Source organism: Xenopus laevis, chromosome 1S, assembly GCF_017654675.1.
Source record: "Xenopus laevis strain J_2021 chromosome 1S, Xenopus_laevis_v10.1, whole genome shotgun sequence".
Classification (NCBI taxonomy): Eukaryota; Metazoa; Chordata; class Amphibia; order Anura; family Pipidae; genus Xenopus; species Xenopus laevis.
The window spans coordinates 40,299,845-40,321,434 of record NC_054372.1 but is presented as its reverse complement, the minus strand read 5'-3'; the positions used below and the strand labels follow the sequence as shown (position 1 = coordinate 40,321,434).

Below are 21,590 nucleotides of genomic sequence, written 5' to 3'. Positions count from 1 at the left end.
ACCAAAACCTAAGATACTAACTAATAAACCTTTCTACATAACCCTCCCTGAATTTACCTTCACCTTAATTGTAGCTGTCTTCTATCTTTATTTTTCTGATACGTTATTCTTATGTAATTGAGATTTTTATAGCGCAGACTTATATGGAGATTACATCAGTTACTGACACATACCTATTGGATTTTGTATGCATTCTTTCTGTTTTCTGTATGTAGAGGATATGGATTTGAGCAAGGGAGGCAACAACAAAATGTAGTGTGGATTTCCTACATTACCAGATAAAGAGCAAGGGGGGAAGGAAGAAGAATAGCTAGAGTTACAAGGGTTGTTCACCTTTGAGTTAATGATGTAGTATGAGTGATATTCTGAGACAATTTGCAATTGGTTTTCTTTTTTTATTATTTGTGGTTATTTAGCTTTTTATTCAGCAGCTCTCCAGTTTGCAATGTTAACAATCTGGTTGCTAGGGTCCAAATTGCCCTTGCAACCATGCCCTGATATAAATAAGAGACTGGAATATGAATAGGTGAGGGCCTGAATAGAAAGAAGCATAATTAAAAGTAGCAATAACAATAAATGTGTAGCCTTACAGAGCATTTGTTTTTAGAAGGGGTCAGTGACCTCCATTTGAAAGCTGGAAAGAGTCAAAAGAACTGGGCAAATAATTAAACAACTTTAAAAAATAAATAATGAAAACCAATTGAAAAGTTGCTTTGAATTGGTTATTCTATAACATACTGAAATTTAACTTAAAGGTGAACCACCCCTTTAATAGGGGTATAGCTCTTACTATGGGAGGCTATTGGAAGAGCTTGGGAAAACACTTGCTTTAGGTTGCCCAGTTGTTCAGGAGCCTATATATATGTACAGGTATGGGACCTGTTATCCATAATGCTCGGGACCTGGGGTTTTCCGGCTAAGGGATCTTTCCTTAATTTGGATCTCCATACGTTGTCTGCTAAAAAAAATTATTTAAACATTAAATAAACCCGATTGGATTATTTTGCCTCCAATAAGGATTAATTATATCTTAGTTAGAATCAAATACAAGATACAGTTTTATTATCTTAGAGAAAAAGGAAATAATTTTTTTAAATTTGAATTTTTTAATTATAATGGAGTCTATGGGCGATAGACTTTCCGTAATTCTGAGCTTTCTGGATAGTGTGTTTCCGGATAACGGATCTTATGCCTGTATAAAACGGTCTTATTTGCTACTGTCTCTGAAGCTCAGGCTTTTTGTCTTCCCTGATGTGGCCTTGTGTAACAGTGTTGTGGGCTGTTACTGAGCACAACATTTATTCGATTCATTTATTTTATTCACCCACCCATTGTCCTTTTTGTGACCCTATCAAAAATATTTATAAAGGCCATAGCCAGCCCAAAAGTTAACTGAAGGGTGGACAATAGCATAATGCTCTAAAATATATAGTGGTGAATCATGTTCACGTTAGGGAAACATGGCAGCTGGGGAATACTATGAAGCTTCCAAGAAAATGGAATAAAGATAGAAGTAGTTTCATCACCCAGCAGTAGTGATGGGCGAATTTGTGGTGTTTCGTTGAAAAATTTGCAAATTTCCCGCAAAATTCGCTAAATGGCGAAAAATTTGTGAAATGGTGCTAGCGTCCGTTTTTGACGCCGGCGAATTTTCGCTGCGGTTTCGTGAATTTATTCAACGGTGTCGAATCGCAGGAACTCGCCGCAAATTCACGCCTGGCGAATAAATTCGCCCATCACTACCCAGCAGAGGCCAACATAGTTACAGAACTCTACAGAGATGGATCATGCATAGAAAGGTGACTGGAGAAGCCTCCTACATTCATAATTAATCCCTAAGCCACTGGTAAGAGATAAAACCGCAGCAATATCTGCTAAAATTGGTTTGATATGGTGTCTCTGATAGATAGAATAGAAATATCAATATTCCCCCCCACACTCGCATTCCCTTCCTTCCCATAGCCAATTTATTTGTATACTCTTCCCACAGTTTGCAGTTCTTCTCCCAGGGGCACTGATGTCATGAGGTGAGTTTTCAGCTTTGCTAGTGCAGAGGGTGCAACTGTGTCTTCTGTACTAATAATGTGGCTTCAGAAAGGGAGGCAAGGACCCCCAGAATGTCGCCGAATTTTCCCCATTTCACCCCCTCTACTGAATGCATTCCACCTATCCCACCACTGACTTTATGTGCCCTTCCCCCTTCTTATTTCCACACACCCCTCCTCATTACCCCACTCCATCCATCAACCGTGTATTTTCCCCACCCTTACCCTCCACCCATCCTGTACCCTCTCTTTCTTTTACTTCTTTATACAGTACATATAGGATTTATCAAAGGTAGAGGTGAATTTTCGAATGAAAAAAAAAACGAATATCGAGCTTATTTTTGTGTACTTCAACTAGGGAATCATCCAAATTCGATTTGAATTTGAAAAAAATTAGAAAATTAGAATATCAAAATTTATCATGTACTGTCTCTTTAAAAAATCGACTTTGACCATTCACCATCCAAAGCCTGCCAAATTGCTGTTTTAGCCTATGGGGGACCTCCTAGAACCTATTTGGAGTCAATTGGTGGACTTTGAAAAACTTTGGGAAAAACTTTGATTCGAATTTGGCTGAATACAGACCTATTCAATCGAAAACTGACCTATTCTACCAAAAAAAAAAACTTAGACTTAATTTTGGTTGTTCTTTTTGAATTAGAATTTCGAAGTTTTTTCAATTTGAAATTCGACCCTTGTTAAATATGTCCCATATCATTTAAATGCCCCTCTGTTGACTGGCAGCCTTCAGGATGATCTGTTTGGCAGTACAAAAGGTTTTTATGCAACTAAATCTTGCCTTCAAGCCAGGAATTAAAAAATAAGTGCCTGCTCAAAGGCCACTGAGAACAACATCCAATGGGTTGGTGAGCAACATGTTGCTCATGAGCCACTAGTTGAGGATCACTGTATAAGACAATGCACTATTGTTTTTAATTCTGGTGTGTTATTGGAATAGGCCTCTAGAGGGCAATACTCCAGAAGTATGTTTTCAAACATAATATAATGTGTCTGGCCACACAAGGGAACTGCCACACTTGTTTGTTGCATTTTGGTGATAAATTGGTCATTTGGGTTATGCACCTGAGGAAGGATCTTTTATTCCGAAACATATAGTGCAACTTATCAAAAAAAAGGATCACAGTATGTATGTATGTATGTATGGGAGGCTAACATACAGGCACAAATTGGAGATGAAAAAGTACACATGGTAAGGCATAGTCAGTAGGGACAGGACTAGGCTAATGTTCTAGTACTCCAAAATGTAGGCTCTTAGTTTTTCCTTGAAGAGATTGAGAGAGGATTCCTTACAGAGGAATTCAGAGATGGAATTCCAGAGGTAAGGAGCAGCAAGATAGAAGGGTTTGAGACGAGAGGTGGCACTGGCAGTGGATGTGCATGGTGTGAAGAGAAGGTGGCTCTGAGAAGAGCGGAGAAGACAACCAGGAACGTATAGCGAGACTAGAGAAGGAATGTAGTGAGGAACAAAGGAGTGAAGGGCTTTGAATGTTAGTAGGAAGGTTTTATATGCTATCCTTTGCCTACCAGGCAGCCACGCTAAGGAGTTTAGATGGGGTTGAGCAGGTTCCTTTTTAGGAGAGCATAAAGTTTGGCTGATGTGGTTCTCCAGAGTGATATTTTGTGATTTGTGAAATAAAGGAGGTGTGGCAGTACCTGGCTTTGTGTGATGAACCATATACATTGGGAACAACAAGGGAGGTCTTTACCTATAGTTGATTTATACCTAGGAGGAGCCAAGAGCCTACGTGGCACTGCCAGTGCCACCTTTCCACAAAGCCCTGCACAAAGCCTAAACCTGGCCATACTCCAGTAGTTTCACACCTTAACAAAAATAACAAGTGGACCCATACAGCCAGGGGAGGCCAGCATAAATATAAGTACAATTAAAATGAGTATTCAAAAAAACATAATGGCCAATCTACCCCTTTATTTACCAACACTGAGCAATTTGCAGCTAGTCAGTAATCCATGGCATGCAATCAATGATCAGCTTTATCCAGCCAGCTGCAGGTAAAACAATTCAAGTAGAAATGTGATCTGTTGCCATAGGTTACTGCCCAGGTCTAATATGAACTACTTTTCCACACACACACACACACAGAGGAAGGGGAAAAAGCAAAGAGTCTTATTTTGGTTCCACTGAAAACACCATATAAGGTGTAAATAATTGATCAAGGGACATAGGTCTGTTTCTAATTGATCTGGTTCAGTCATTAAATGGATGACCTTGCCACCCTGTGTGGCCATTATTGCCTTTTCCATTGGCCTCTATTGCCTTCATATTGTCACATTTATTAGAACCCATGGGATGAGAGTATAAATATGTGTATGGAGTCTTTCATGATTATTTCTAAAGAGAATTGTTTTCACTAAGTGTATGTGATTTTGTCGTGTGCCATGTTCACCCCTCCCGAGTGGTAGGTGCCATGGGGCTGGACCAATGGGTGTGAGTTTGAGCAGCTGGAAAGGAGGAAGGTGACAGGAGGGTGGGGGAGAGAGAAGAGGAGGGGGAGGCTGCTTTCAGGGAGTGTAGGAAGGAGAGAAAGACAGTAGCAGAAGGAGGGTACAACAGAAGGCAGACAAAGGGAAAGAGGAGAGGCAGATAAGGAAAGAAATCGCATGAATCAGTAGCAACGACTGTCCATAGTGCGTGTGGCTGGAGACGCAGCGCTAGTGTCTTTCTGGCTCTCCCATTCCGTTCCCAGACAGGTGTGACAGGACTCCCGCAATATGATGCCAGGAATATGGAGATCCGCGTGTCTGTCCGTGTTGCTGCTGCTGCTCGGCTGCTCGAGCTCTCTAGTCTGGGGGCGCAGGCTGAGCCAGGAGCCCGGGGACATCTCGTTTGAGTATCACCGTTACCCGGAGCTGCGCGACGCCCTGGTGTCTGTGTGGCTGCAGTGTCCGTCCATCAGTCGCATCTACACCGTGGGACGGAGCTTCGAGGGTCGGGAGCTGCTCGTCATAGAGATCTCCGACAACCCCGGGGAGCACGAGCCGGGTAACAACTACTCCTTTATTAGCTAGCAGCTCAGTGGCTCATGGTGCGACACATACTGCATTATGGCTCATTGTGCTCCCGACATCATCAGCGTCATATATTATATATATGTCTACTCCTAGTAACACACACACTATATACTGTCATATATTATATATATATTCCTACTCCTAGTAACACACACACTATATACTGTCATATATTATATATATTCCTACTCCTAGTATAACACACACTATATACTGTCATATATTATATATATTCCTACTCCTAGTATAACACACACACTATATACTGTCATATATTATATATATTCCTACTCCTAGTATAACACACACTATATACTGTCATATATTATATATATTCCTACTCCTAGTATAACACACACTATATACTGTCATATATTATATATATTCCTACTCCTAGTATAACACACACTATATACTGTCATATATTATATATATATATATATATGTCTACTCCTAGTAAAACACACACTATATACTGTCATATATTATATATATTTCTACTCCTAGTAACACACACACACTATATACTGTCATATATTATATATATATGTCTACTCCTAGTAACACACACACTATATATACTGTCATATATTATATATATTCCTACTCCTAGTATAACACACACTATATATACTGTCATATATTATATATAGTTCTACTCCTAGTAACACACACACTATATACTGTTATATATCATATATATATTTCTACTCCTAGTAACAGCAATATGTCTGTCCCACTGCTACACTGTACCAGACTCTATATAATGTGATATATATTATATAATATTTCTACTCCTAGTAACAGCAATATGTCCACTCTACCGCACACTATGTTAGAACCTATATTACATAAATACAAAAGTACAGCCAGTATTAGCAATATGTCTGTATCAGACTCTATATAATATCATATATTTTACATTTATTTCTATTCCCAGTATCAGCAATATGTCTGTCCCACTGCACTGTACCCAACAGGCTTCCCTCCCCAGCACTAAATGAATATATAACTGTTGGTTCATTCCTTTCTCCCCATTTCAATTCGGTGCAAACAATGGAACATACCGCATTAGCATATAAGCAGAGGATTCGCACATAAAGGTGGCCATACACGGGCCGATAAAAGCTGCCGACAGACTGTGGCGGCAGCTTATTGGCCCATGTATGGGGCCCCCCGACGGGCTTCACTGATCGAGATCTGGCCGAAAGATGCATTGTTTTTTTCCTTTTACACAGCTTGTACTAGAAATGCTAATAATAAAACAACAAATAGAACTCACAGGACACCACAGATCTCTAAAAACAATGAATTCAGAACCTCACTTTTTGGAAGCTGCCACAACGGAAGCTGTGATATCTCAGTGTATAAAATGTTATAGACCGGTAGAATAATAACTAGCAGGCAAACTGTTTTGCAAAACATTACCTTCTTGGCTATATTAATCAATTTCATTGGAAAAACCGATCTCTCAGACATGGGGATACTAATGTTTTTGGTTGGCCCTTAATATCAGGTTCTCTGGTGAGCCCTTGGAGCCCCAGTCCAACACTGGCTATAGAAATGTGATTGTGCTCAATGATAGCTTGGTCTCTTTTTAACAAAAAATAACATAATTTTAATACAGGTTTGGGATCCGTTATCCGGAAACCTGTTATCTAAAAAGCCGAATTAAAGAATGGCCGTCTCCCATTGACTCCATTTTATCCAAATCCAATCCCTCCATTGGCTGGAGTCCTGTTTTCATTTGTAATTAACCTATGGTGGGATTGCGAGGCCCCTAGTCCTGCATGACTGAAACAACAAACATGACTGAATGATGATTTAATGATGTCGGAGGGTCGCCGTTACAAAGGTTCGCCAGGCTGGGGGTGGCTTTGGGGAGCTTTTAGCTGCTTATATTTTGCCTGCAGCTTCTTTTCACTGATACCAACATGTTCCTATTTTTATAGGAACATGTCAGTATCACTTTAAGGGGCCCATTTACTTAGCTCGAGTGAAGGAATAGAATAAAAAAAACTTCGAATTTCGAATGTTTTTTTTGGCTACTTCGACCATCGAATTGGCTACTTCGACCTTCGACTACGACTTTGACTTCGAATCGAACGGTTCGAACTAAAAATCGTTCGACTATTCGACCATTCGATAGTCGAAGTACTGTCTCTTTAAAAAAAACTTCGACCCCCTTCTTCAATACCTAAAACCTACCGAGGTGCCATGTTAGCCTATGGGGGAAGATCCCCATAGGCTTTCTAACAATTTTTAGGTCAAAGAAAAATCGTTCGATTGATGGATTAAAATCCTTCGATCTAACTATTTGCGGTAAATCCTTCGACTTCGATATTCAAAGTTGAAGGATTTACATTCGGCAGTCGAATATCGAGGGTTAATTAACCCTCGATATTCGACCCTATGTAAATCTGCCCCAAGGCATTCAAACAACCAAGTGACCAATTCTCTTAACTCTTAGGGGCCGATTCACTAAGGGTCGAATATCGAGGTTTAATTAACCCTCCATATTCGACTAGGAATTAAAATCCTTCGACTTCGAATATCGATAGTTAGATCGAACGATAAAAAATTCCTTCGATCGAACGATAAAAAATTCCTTCGATTCGAAGGATTTTAATCCAACGATCGAAGGAATATCCTTCGATCAAAAAAAGTTAGCCAAGCCTAGGGGACCTTCCCCATAGGCTAACATTGACTTCGGTAGCTTTTAGATGGCAAACTAGGGATTCGAAGTTTTTTTTAAAGAGACAGTACTTCGACTATCGAATGGTCGAATAGTCGAACGATTTTTACTTCGAATCCTTCGATTTGTAGTCGTAGTCGAAGGTCGAAGTAGCCCAAAAAAACCTTCGAAATTCGAAGTTTTTTTACTTCGAATCCTTCACTCGAAGTAAGTGAATCGGCCCCTTAGTATGTTATAGAATGCCCAAATATAAGCAACTTTTGAACTGGTCTTCATTACTAACTTTTTATAGCATTTTAATTATTTGCCTTCTTCTTCTGGCTATTTTCAGCTATCAAATGAGGGTCACTGACCCCATCTAAAAGCAAATGCTCTGTAAGACTACACATTGTTAGTTAACTTTTTATTACTCATCTTTCTATTTAAGCCCTCTCCTATTCATATTCCAGTCTTATATTCAAATCAATGCATGGTTGCTAGGGTAATTTGGACCTTAGCAACCACACAGCTGACATTGAAAATTGAAGAGCTGCGGAATAAAAGGCTAAATAACGCAAAATCCACAAATAATAAAAAATAAAAATCAGATTGAGAATATCACGCTCTACATCATACTAAAAGTTAATTTCAAGGTGAACAACCCCTTTAAGTCAACTTTTAGTAGGTTATAGAATAGCTCATTCTAAGCAACTTTTCAATTGGCCTTAATTTTTTCATTTTTTTCATTTTTTGAATCACTTGCCTCTTTTTCTTCTGACAGCTGTCAAATGGGGGTCACTGATGCCATCTAAAAAACAAACTCTTTAAAGCTGCAAATGTATTGTTTTCGCTACTTTTTATTTCTCATCTTTCTACACAGCTCCCCTCCTGTTCATATTCCAGTCTCTTATTCAAATCAGTGTATGGTTGCTAGGGTACTTTTAGCAGAGCAGCTGAATAAAAAGCTAAATAACTCAAAAGCCACAAATAATAAAAAAATTAAAACCAATTGCAAATTGTCTTGTCTCTACATCATACTAAAAGTTAATTCAAAGGTGAACAACCCCTTTAAGTGCACAATGCTTGAAAATTGGTGCCAAGGGTGCTAAGTAAATGTAAATGTAGAACCTGTTTTACAGTGGAACAGCGGTACAGAAGTATGTGCCCAGGAGGTATCATGAAACACAGTGCTCCACCTGGGAAAACCGCATTCTTCTGGGTCACTCTCAACATTCAAAGCACCAGCATAAACAAAGAAATACAACCTATGTACCCTATGGGTGTACAGTAAACAGTGTGGGGTTGCTGCACATTTAGCACATTGCATAGCCTGTATAACTCTGTTTAGATTACATTAGTTCTATATAGTGCCCCCAGGATATATGCAAGGGTAGGCTTTGCCCCATCACTCACAGGGGAAAGTTCACTAGGGATGCATCGAATCCACTATTTTGGATTTGGCCGAACCCCCTATTTTGGATTCCGCCGAACCCCCGAATCCTTTCGACCGAATACCGAACTGAATCCAAATCCTAATTTGCATATACAAATTAGGGGTGGGAAGGGGAAAACATTTTTTACTTCCTTGTTTTTTGACAAAAAGTCACGCATTTACCTCCCTGCTCCTAATTTGCACGTGCAAATTAGGATTCTGATTCGGTTCGGCCGGCAGAACGGCTGAATCAGAATCCTGCTGAATCCTGGCCGAATCCCGAACCGAATCCTGGATTCGGTGCATCCCTAAAATTCACTAAAGGGCGAATTGTCGCCAGCAACCGCTTTGCCACACTCGGCGCCACTTCTTCAGGCACAGATTTGTTACTACTAAGCTAATTCACTAAAATGCAAAGTTGAGTCTCACTGGCGAATTTTCGCTAGCGTAACATCGGCTGGGTGGGCATTTCATAGCAAATTCTTGCTAGCGTTCATTGCTGCCTAGCGAAACTTCGATAGCACTCTTGCGCTTAAATAGGGCGGGTATGTAAAAATTGTATAGACGTCTTTATTAGTAATGTTGGTGCAAAGGCTTGAAGTGGCCACTTTTTCAAACACATGTCCAATGAGCCATAATAAAGACAGAATAGATCCTATAATGCCCTACACATGAGCCCACCCTGAAACAAATTTAGCATGCCCCTCAAATTAGTTTTAAAAAATTGTTCACACATAAATCTTCAATAGTTCAGACATTTGAAAGCAATCTCGCTTTAAAAAAAGAAAAGTCGCCAGCGTTTTTTTACAACTTTTATGCATTTCCAGCATACAGGATATGATGTCACTGACATAAGATTGATGAAGATGTAGCTTCGGTTTATCAGTTTTCCAGGTCTAAGGTGGCGAAGTAAAATATGGCAAAAGAGGTAACGTTTAGTAAAATTTGCATCTTAGTGAATTTGCAGAGTGAAAAGTCGCCTGGTGATAGAGTGCGAACGTATGCTAACGACGGTCTCATTCGCTAGCGAATTGTCCTCTACGCCTGTTAGTAAATTGGCGATGTGATTTCTGGCAAATTGGCGCTAGGGCCGACTACTTCGCCCATTAGTAAATCTACCCCATAGTATTTGTCTGTTGCACTGGCCATGTAATACAACTTGTCATACAACTGGCAGTGCCACAAAAGTTCAAATGGCTCACCCTTAGGTGATGTTTAATAGTCAGTGAATGTGAGATACCCTCACCCAATGTTCATCTGAAAATTTTAACACAAACAGGGATGCTGTGGGGGTTCTCAAACACCTTTAAATACTACTATTCCCAGAATCCTATATGAACTGTTGGCTGTAGAAGCTAGAATGCCACATGTTAGCTCATAGTATTCAGTTCTCAGGCACAATTGGAGTAAACTCATTAACAGATGGAGAGACACAGACTCAGCATTTGTAAATTCATTGAAATGGTTAATGTGCAGTACATGAAGCAGGGGGTATTTGCCAAGGAGCACTAGGCATAGCTGAATAACAAATAGCATGGAGATGTGAGCCTAAACCAACACTGGTTATGCATGGTTCAGTACATTTTGGCAAGCTCATTAAACAGAATTGGGAAATAGAGTTTGGTAAGTGCATACACCAATGCACTTTATTTAAAGGATTTATTTAATACTTTGAGAAACATATACTGACTGAGGAAATTAAACTGGCATTTGCATTAAGCATGGGGTGTGTGTGTGTGTGTGTATGTGTGCCCTTTGAATTGCTGTTCTGGATAAATGTTATGCAAAATAATTTAATTCAGTGATTCAAGATGGAAGATCTAGCAAATAAATGTTTCAGCCCTCTCTGGGGTCAGCGAGGGTCGAAACGTTGATCTAAATAAAGTTCTTTTTGTATTTGCAAAGTCCCTAGAGTGCAACAGCTTTTATGCAAATTCTGTATACACTTTCTGCTAGCAACAGGGCAGTATCCCCTTTATGGTGTGTGCAGCAGGAGTGGGTGAGCTTGGAATAAGCAAGTGGAAGTGTGCAGTGTACTCATAAAAGACTGTGGTTTAGTTGTTGGCTACTCATTGTTGGCATGGCTGGGAGAGTAAGCAGATCGTTGAGCTGCACCTTCCCTATCCATGGTACTGAACAGATTATACTGTGGCAGAGACAATAATTAATAAGGCACTGTTGTCAGAGGAGCACACCAGTAACACTGATATATTTATGTACAATATATGTATATATGTATATATATTTTATTTATATATCGCTACTTGTGTACATAGAGCTGTACAGAAGAACAATGTATTAACAGAGCAAATGGGTCAATATAATAATAACAATACAAAATACAATTACTTATATACTAATTGATAAAGATATAGGTGGAGAAGGTCCCTGTCCTGTAGAGCTTACAGTCTAAATGAGTTGATGTTAAAGCTAAAAGCAGGTCACATAGCTCTTCTTATTGTTGCCAGTCAGTGTTGCTGTGGATGCTTGTCTGACAGCATGCCCATAACAGTATGTAATAACAGTATATAGTCAGCAACACGAGGATGCTCTCAGAGCATCAGCAAGAGGATCTTTTGTTGTGTCAGCATTCCTCTTGGTGATTGTGAGCATTGCTAGGGCCACTGCTGTAACAGGGTGCCCCTATGATAGTCCCAAGACGTATACTCCATTGGCCGTAAATCAAAATGCCTGTGTGTAAATGAAAAATAACTAAATATGGGTAAAAAAACATTGCACTGTACAGGTCAAAATCCCCAAAAATTTTGTTTTCGGTTTCTATATGTTTTGCTGTCCCTGAGGAAGGTCACATATTACTGACTGCAATTATATATATATATAGTCAACTACAAGAGGTCCTCTGCACTCAACCCAATATCAATATATTTAAGAGAGAGACATTTTGTGCATACTGCTACTAAAAAATGCCTTACCCTTTAAACAACACAGGGATTGTTTGTCCATATATTGCAATATATTTAAGCTGGCCAACTACGTCAAAGTCATCCCATATCTGGCCAGTCCTACACTTAATTTTCATCTGATTCATTAAGAATTAAATTGCTTAATTATACATTTTACAAAGGGACTAAGTTTTACCTGCAACTTACTAGCTGCTTTCAAAGTAAAACTCCCAAACTTGGCTGCCCTTTTATTAGACATCAGTGAGATCACCTGACTAAAGCTGGGAAGGGTGGGAGCTACAACATGGAGCTGGTCACTGCTCCTGTATAACTATAACAAACAAGGGAAAGTTGTGCTCACCACTATTTTTTAAAACCATTAGGCAGGGGTGCAATGAGGGTGTGACCACAAAATACATATAGTCAACTACAAGAGGTCCTCTTTTATGTCTTAAATATATTGATAATGGGTTGAGTGCAGAGGACTCTTGTATTTGTCTATATGTATTTTGTGGTCACACCCTCATTGCACCCCCGCCTAATGGTTTTAAAAAATAGTGGCGAGCACAACTTTCCCTTGTTTGTTATATATATATATATAGACAAATACAAGAGTCCTCTGCACTCAACCCATTATCAATATATTTAAGACAGCGACATTTGTGCATACTGCTACTGAAAAATGCCTTACCCTTTAAACAAAACAGGGATTGTTTGTCCATATATTGCAATATATTTAAGCTGGCCAACTACGTCAAAGTCATCCCATATCTGGCCAGTCCTATGCTCAATTTTATCTGATTCATTAAGAATTCTATTGCTTCATTATACATTTTACAAAGGGACTAGGTTTTACCTGCAACTTACTTGCTGCTTTCAAAGTAAACCCCCATACTTGGCTGCCCTTTTATTAGACACCAGTGGGATCACCTGACTATAGCTGGGAGGGGTGGGTTTTAAAAAATAGTGGTGAGCACAACTTTCCGTTGTTTGATATATATATATATATATATATATATATATATATATATATATATATATATATATATATATATATATAAATAATTTAAATGACAGCAACAACATACAATCACTAAAATATTCTCGCCAATAAAATACATTTAATAGACATAGATAGCCAGTTTGAGGACATTTAAAAGAAAGCAAATCTTATCCTTATTTACATAAATATAATTTGTTCCAATTTTTACCATGCAACCATGAAGGATGAAAGTAAAATCATACTGCTAGGGAGAGGCAGACATAATTATATTCAGATTAAATCAATATAGAGCTGCCTTTTTTGAAACAATGTCACAAAAACTCAGTTAAATAGAAGCTGACTTAACAATATGCACCACGGCCTTCATGTAAGTCAAGATATTTCCCTTGTCTCGGTTCCCTAATAAAATACAACATCCCTTTCTAAACAAATTCAGATTAATTCAGCACAACTGACAGTTACATTTCACAGAATCTTTGATTTGTTGCCAAAGTAGGTTTGACTTTCAGAAAGACTCAGACAGAAAATGTTTAGCTGAATATGCAGGATTTCAGTACCAAAACTGGTGCATAACTGATATCAGTGATCTCATAGCCTCACAAATTAAGGGGCAAATTCACTAAAGTGCGAATCGTCTAACGCTAGGGCAAATTCGCCAGCGTGATGTCATTTCGTTACTTCGCCGATTTACTAACGGGTGCTGGTGTAAATTCGATAGCGAAGTGGACCTACTCTAGTGCTACTTCGCACCCTTATGCCAGGAGAAGTTGCGCTATGGCAAAGGGACGTAACTACGCTAATTCACTAACTTGCACATTTTACTGAATGTTACCTCTTGTGCCAGACTTGCCTTCGCCACCTCAGACCAGGCGAAGCGCAATAGAGTAGATAGGGATTGCTTCAAAAAAAGTTGAAATTTTTTCTAAGTCCCAAAAAACTCTTTTCCTTTTTTAAGGGTGATAGGCTGAAAAAGATCGTAAATTTTTTTGGGGGTACCCTCCTTCCCCCCTACATTTCCTAACATATGGCACCTAAACTATACAGTGGGCACATGTGTAGGGCAATATAACACCTCTATTTTATTTTATGAAGCTTTCCCAGGCTTCTGCGATGCTTTAGAAGGTGAAGAATTAAAATTTACACTTCAATATTAGAAAAACAATCACAAATAGAAAATAGAAAGTAATTGGAAAAAGCCTTTATTTATGGTGATCTATCTGAAACCAGCGAAACTGAGAACAATTAAAGACTCTTTAACTGTTCTAAATTGTTAATCCATTTGTTAGCTTTGTCCCTGAATCCCTGAGTTTCATTAAAAGCAGCTGTTAGAATTGAAACAATAGTTGCTAATATTCCATAGATGCTGCTGAAAAATGTATCAACTAAATGTAGCAAATTGTAACAGTTCAGAACCTGCTTCTGGATCACTGAGCTGCCAGACTGAAACCAGACACAGGAGCATTAAAGTTGAAACTTCAATTTTTGGAAAAAGGTAAAAAATAAAAGATGAAAAGCAATTGAAAAAACAACTCAACTGAAAAAAAGTGTTTGGAAGGTGAATAACCCCTTTAATTTTGAGCCAATCTTCTTTTGTGCAAATCATTAGTGCAAAATAATGGTTATACACAAAAGTTAATTATGTCATGGCACATGTCTGAAATAAGAAAAAACACCTTTACTGTAAACCTAAGCTGTAACGTGCTCTAGACAAAATGACCATGCTGTAATTTCAGTAAACAAAATATTTTTTATTATCTATGTGGGCTTTTTCCTAATGTGTGTCAGTAACAGAATGATACTGCTTTAGAATCAGAGCATTAAGTCATTTTCAAAAGCTTATTATAAAAGACAATAAAATTTGCAGACACCCATATTAACTTCTGCGTAATGTCTATGGAATTTATTTGGGCTGTTTCTTTGTACATTTTTAAATAAGAGAAAGTGAAAAGAGACATTTCTCTAGGCAACCTTCCCATACCAGCTGTAATATTATTCATACAGACTCAAAGCAATGTATATAGAGACATTACATAGTATCAGTCAACATTAAAGGGGAACTGTCACTATTATACAAAATGCACTAAACTGTGTGGAATGGGATCTCTTATCTGATATCCGATAATTACTGGAAGGTTCATTGTAAGCAAATAATTTGAATGTATTTTACATATCTCCCTTTTCTTTGTAATATTAAGACAGTAACAAACAAGGGAAAGTTGTGCTCACCACTAATTTTTAAAACCATTAGGCGGGGGTGCAATGAGGCTGTGACCACAAAATACATATAGTCAAATACAAGAGTCCTCTGCACTCAACCCATTATCAATATATCTAAGACAGAGACATTTTGTGCATACTGCTACTGAAAAATGCCTTACCCCAAAACAGGGATTGTTTGTCCATATATTGCAATATATTTAAGCTGGCCAACTACTTCAAAGTCATCCCATATCTGGCCAGTCCTATGCTCAATTTTCATTCATTAAGAATTCAATTGCTTCGTTATACATTTTACAAAGGGACTAAGTTTTAGCTGCAACTTACTTGCTGCTTTCAAAGTAAAACTCCCAAACTTGGCTGCCCTTATAAGACAGTACTCTGTGCTCAATGTTAAATATGCTGCATGAACCCATATTGGTGATACAATAATCCTATTGGGTTTATTTCATGTTTAAATGTATTTTACTAGACTTAAGACTAGACTTAAGATATGGTGATCTAAATTTCAGATAAACCCATGTTCCGAGGATCCTAGGTACAGTCTTCAGTAGGTCACAAATAAGTTCTATATTTCTTTCTTAAACATTTTGAGATATAAATGTATTTAGATTTTTTTTTCCTGCTGCAATCAACCCAGCCATACTGTCTATTAGTTGTATTGTAGATTGCTGACCAGGCCCAGATTTGTGGAAAGGCCATCTAGGCCCGGGCCTAGGGCGTCAGGATTTTAGGGGGGTGGCATGCTGCCCAACCACACCCACATTGGGTCAAAAACACTGGGAATGCGCAGAAGATACAATAATTTGGATATTTCCCGTGCCCAATCCACATTGCCCCGGTCCCGATTATGAAAATTTGCATGAATAAAGGGGGGGGCACGGGCGACGAACGGAAGTGGGCCTAGGGGCGGCCGCTATGTAAATCTAGCCCTGCTGCTGACTCATGCTGGAATCAGCCAGTTAGAGGAGGTAAAATTTGTCAGTGACTCACAGCATCAGGAAACACAGCAAAATGTTAGGTTGAGAAATTCTTTAATTGAAGTAGAAGTATAGGCATAATCAATGTGGGGGCACTCTGTTAGACCACTCCCATGATTATAATTACTTACTGTAGACCCTTGGCAAGTGCTGTTGTTTGTCATGGATCCTTTGTACAGTGCCGGAGATAATCAGCTTTTCACTTTACTGCACAGTCACACAGACACATGGACCGCAATGGATCTCTAGGAAATAGAAGATAGCGATATGTTGCTCCTGCAGTTTTTTCAATTTTGTCACTTGGGAAATTAGTATTATTTTATTAATTGGGTGGCGTTTGTTTTTTTGTAGGGATTGTAAAAATGACAAAAATCTGCTCTTTTTCTCTTGCTAAATTACTCTTGACTTCGATGCAAAACTATAATACTAGGATCCGACTGCTGAATGAATGTATCTTGGTCATTTGATTTGGACATGAAAGATTTGTTCAAGAGAGCTGTTGCTATGGAAACAGAAAGGATTAGCAGAAGGGGATGAGTTCACTGATCTGTTTCTGGCTCCACCGGCTGTTATTAGGAGCATTAATATAGTCACTCCTGCTGCTGAACTAGTAGTCACCATCTGTCACCAATGTAAACCTTTAAAGATTCCGTTCTGTATCAAGTACTGAGCTGATGACAGATCTTGCTTTGCCCTGCTCCTGGCAGGCATATTCAGATTGGGATTTTTGTTCAAAAAAAAGAACCAATTTCATTTTAATTAGGATGTACTGAAAGTGTGCATTTGCAAAAAGACCTACGCTAACCTGCCCACAACTGTAACATATTACTACTCAAGCATGATCAGTAAATGATATCCCAAGTATAAGGAGTATAAACTCTTCTTATGAGTGGGGTTAACAGAGATCTTACACTTAGTACATTGCAATGTTCTGTTATGGCAGAGTCTGTGGCAAAAACTTCAAACGAGCAGAATAGAACCCCTTACTCTTATTTATAAAGGCAACTAAAATGGGAAGAAACATAATTGTGGATAATTTAACTTAGTGCAGCTGCTGTAACTTTATTTACTGATTCACATCTCCCTTCATTCTGTTTATATGGTGTTGTAGTGAGTCAGAGGATAAAGTGCCCTTCCTGTCAAGCAGTTTTGGCTAGCATCTTAACTTGTCATGCTTCTGCAATTCTTCTACTGCTTAAAGGAATCGTCACTATAAAAGTAAATACTGGTTAAAGAGGCTGAGTAAAATAAAACATGTTTTCAAAATAGTTAGTTATCTAAAAATGTAATGTATAAAGGCTGGAATGACTGGATGTCTAACATATTAGCCAGAACACTACTTCCTGCTTTTCAGCTCTCTTGGTTTACACTGACTGGTTACCAGGCAGTAACCAATCAGAGACTCTAGGGGGGCCACATGGGTCATATCTGTTGCTTTTCAATCTGCACTGAATGCTGAGGATCAATTGCAAACTCACTGAACAGATATGTACCATGTGGCCCCCCTTTACTCAGTTTTTATTTTTACACTGAACTGTTACTTTAAACGGACCTGCATCTGACCCTGTATACATATTCAAGGAGCATATTAGGGTTATGCTGCCAGATGCAGTTTTGCGGCAGTGTTGCTCTTTGAAACAAGAAATTTAGGAACTACTATTTGGGACTTTTTTTAATATTCTGCATGTGCCATGGTCTAGTTTACATCTAATTCTTGCTGCTATTTGTGTTAAATACTAAATTGTACCAAATGAGTATTTTCAGACCGACAGTACATTGTTGTTGATTTTGCTGCAAATTCTAAGAAGGTGGGTGGGAATGGGTCTTGTGGTCCAATGGAATTTACTGTATACAGCCGACAAGTGTGACTCTATTTAAATTCTATTGAAGTATAATCCAGTAATCTAAAACACTACAATAACTGGCCCATGTATTCTTTTACACTATAGTATACATTTTGGGGAAATTTTTGCTCTGACCCTTGTCCTACATGTGTGATTCACTATGTCATTGCCATGCCAATACTTTTACACATGCCCTCACAACTTTCTTCCACTTCCCCACTTTCCTTTTACTGTTGTCTGTGTTCTCTATTCAGCTTTGCTCCATCGCTTGTCATGTAAACCTCTATCCTCCCTTCAACACTGTCTCTCAGTCCTCACTCTCTAACTGCAACCTTAAAGGAACAGTAACAAAAAAAAGGAAAGTGTATTTAAGTAGTGAAAATATAGGGGCCGATTCATGAAGCTCGAGTGAAGGATTCGAATTAAAAAAACTTCGAATTTCGAAGTGTTTTTTGGGCTACTTCGACCATGGAATGGGCTACTTCGACCTTCGACTACGACTACGACTTCGAATCGAAGGATTCAAACTAAAATCGTTCGACTATTCGACCATTCGATAGTCGAAGTACTACCTCTTTAAAAAAAACTTCGACCCCCTACTTCGGCAGCTAAAAGCTACCGAAGTCAATGTTAGCCTATGGGGAAGGTCCCCATAGGCTTGCCTAAGTTTTTTTGATCGAAGGATATTCCTTCGATCGTTGGATTAAAATCCTTCGAATCGTTCGATTCTAAGGATTTAATCGTTCGATCGAAGGAATAATCCTTCGATCGTTCGATCGTAGGATTTGCGCTAAATCCTTCGACTTCGATATTCGAAGTCGAAGGATTTTAGTTCCTAGTCGAATATCGAGGGTTAATTAACCCTCGATATTCGACCCTTCATACATCTGCCCCATAATGTACAGATTGTGTTGCACTGGAACAGCTGCTGTGTTTGCTACAGAAACTCTACTATAGTTTATATAAACAAGCTGCTCTGTAGCCATGGCGGCAGCTGATAAAGCTGAAAAATGAGAAATGGGACAGGATACACAGCAGATAACAGATAAGCTCTGTAGTACGCAATAGGATTATTCTTCATTATATTGCCATTCCTTTAGAACACTTAAAATTTTGCTGTTACTGTTCCTTTTAAAGACCTAACCCCCCCATTCTGTTTCAATAGTCCTAGGGATAGGGTAAGAGTTAAGCTTGTATGTGTTTTTACACACTCAACAAATGATACCTGCCAACTGATGGTACAATGTTGGGCTAAGAGACGACCCAGTTGACAACCAGTGGCAAGACCTGGAAACATTATCTTTACAGATTAGACTGACAGTCTCTCATGGCAAAAGTGAGAAGAGCTGAGCACCTGTAAAAAAGAAACAAGGGAAAAACCATGAACACTGTTGAAGGAGGACTAGCGGATAGGAGGGATACAACTAAAAAAAAAACGTGTTAGTATAACTGAGAAATTACAGGGAGAATCGTACATAAAGGGCAGGATTTGCATGTCCTATAATATACATGATGATATGCTAAGCATGTCTTTATGAAATAAAGGGCACAGAAAATCGATCAGGAGTGCAGAGGAATAGCAGAGGGCTGCACTATAGAACTTAACCCTAGTCAGGGGTGTAACTATAGAGTAAGCAGACCCTGTGGCTTCAGGGGGGCCCAGGAGGTATAGGAGCCCCATGAGGCCCAAATTCATATACATTTTGAATACATATTGTTAAAATAAGACATTTTTGGGGCCTGAAAAATAATTTGCTGTGGGGCCCTGCAATATCTAGTTACACCACTGCCCCTTATGAGCACTGTACATTCCTTCCTTCAAAGACGGGAACGTGGGAGCAGAGATACTGTTGCTATAGAAAAGTCTCTAGGGGGAATAAAGCCTTTTTGGAGAAAAAAAACAGCAAGCTCCCTTCTGTATAGGGCATATCAGTCAACAAAGAATATGACGTATGCTAGAAATCAAGTTACTGGCTCTGGGAATTCTATTGGAAATGAATGCAATGGTCTATTAAAAATGTTACCATAAGCATTTGCTTTTCTTAGTCTTTCAGAACATCATTACTAAAGTCACTAGGAGGATAAATGTGATTCTGAATCTTATACTGAATGAATATAGACATGTGTTGTGTTTTCTACCTACGGGTAAACCCCAGTATGCCCATAACCTGGCTCTCCTGCACACAATTCTCTGGGTGACAAGGACTGGCAATAAACGACATCATTGGGCATATTTAGCAAAGTGTAAACATAGAGTTCACCAGAAGGAAATCTCACAACTCTGCATTCAGTTATATGGGGCTTTTAGAGTGCACTCTCTATGGGGTAGCACAATATTGATTTGACACATCTGCTTTGCAGTCTTTTGGGAAATTGTATGGAAAATTAAAGGGGAACTTTGTCTTCCAAACCACAATTTGATAAAAAGGCCCACATAACACAGAAACCCCTATATACCCATCACAGTTACCTGTTTCTTCAAAAAATATGAATAAAAGATCACGAAAAGCCTGCATAGTTTTTAATTGATGTATATTGCAAAGTTGCTGGAAACTTACTTTTCAAAAAGCTTAAGCTTAAGGTAATTTTTATTATGTTATAGAATTGGCAATTCTGAGCAACTTTTCAATTGGTTTTCATTATTTATTTTTTGTAGTTTTTGAATTATTTGCCCTTTTCATCTGACTCCTTGCAGCTTTCAAATGAGCGTCTCTGACCCCTTCTAAAAAGCAAATACTCTGTAAGTCTACAAATGTATTGTTATTGCTACTTTTTCTTACTCGTCTTTCTATTCAGACCTCTCCTATTCATATTCCAGTATTTTTTTCAAATTAATGCATGGTTCATAGGGTAATTTGGATCCTAGCAACCAGATTACTGAAATTGCAAACTGGAGAGCTGCTGAATAAAAAGCTAAAAAAACTCAAAAACCACAAATAATGAAAAATGAAAACCAATTGCAAATTGTCTCAAAATATCACTAAAAGTTCTTAAAGGTGAACAACCCCTTTAAGTTATGTTTGTGTGGAGTTCCCCTTTAAGATTTATGGGGCAGTAGTAGACTGAATCTAAATCACAGAAAGACCCCTTTCTCAAGATCCCAAGCATTCTGGATTACAGGTCTCATATCTGTAATTGATTATGGAAAACAAGTTGTAAATACACTTTCGCTGTAACATCAGTGCTCTGTCTATACTCAGTAGTGATAGTGCAGCTAAATTGCTTTGTCTTGACTTGCATTGTAAATGCAGAGCAGGACTTTAACGTATTTACCTTAATTAAGTGAACAGCTGTTGTTTCTCTGGGCTTCCATTGAGTACACATGCATACGGCCCTTTTGTCTGCCCACAATGTTTCCTATTATCCTCCCACGCATATCCATAAGGTGCGTCATCAGAACCCATTCCCTTGTGGCGCTCAGTGCGTATGTGGAATTGAGTG

General features: G+C 38.7%; 1 protein-coding gene across 1 annotated transcript in view; it reads left to right on the top strand.

Annotated features, from left to right (window-relative positions):
- The first annotated feature begins 4,627 nt into the window (after nucleotides 1-4,627).
- cpe.S (carboxypeptidase E S homeolog) overlaps nucleotides 4,628-21,590 on the top strand; it is a 35,206-nt gene continuing 18,243 nt past the window's right edge. Inside the window, exon 1 of the mRNA NM_001127856.1 lies at nucleotides 4,628-5,067. Within this exon, the coding sequence (NP_001121328.1) occupies nucleotides 4,800-5,067 (268 nt within the window). The 5' untranslated portion in view covers nucleotides 4,628-4,799. The remainder of the gene's footprint in view (nucleotides 5,068-21,590) is intronic.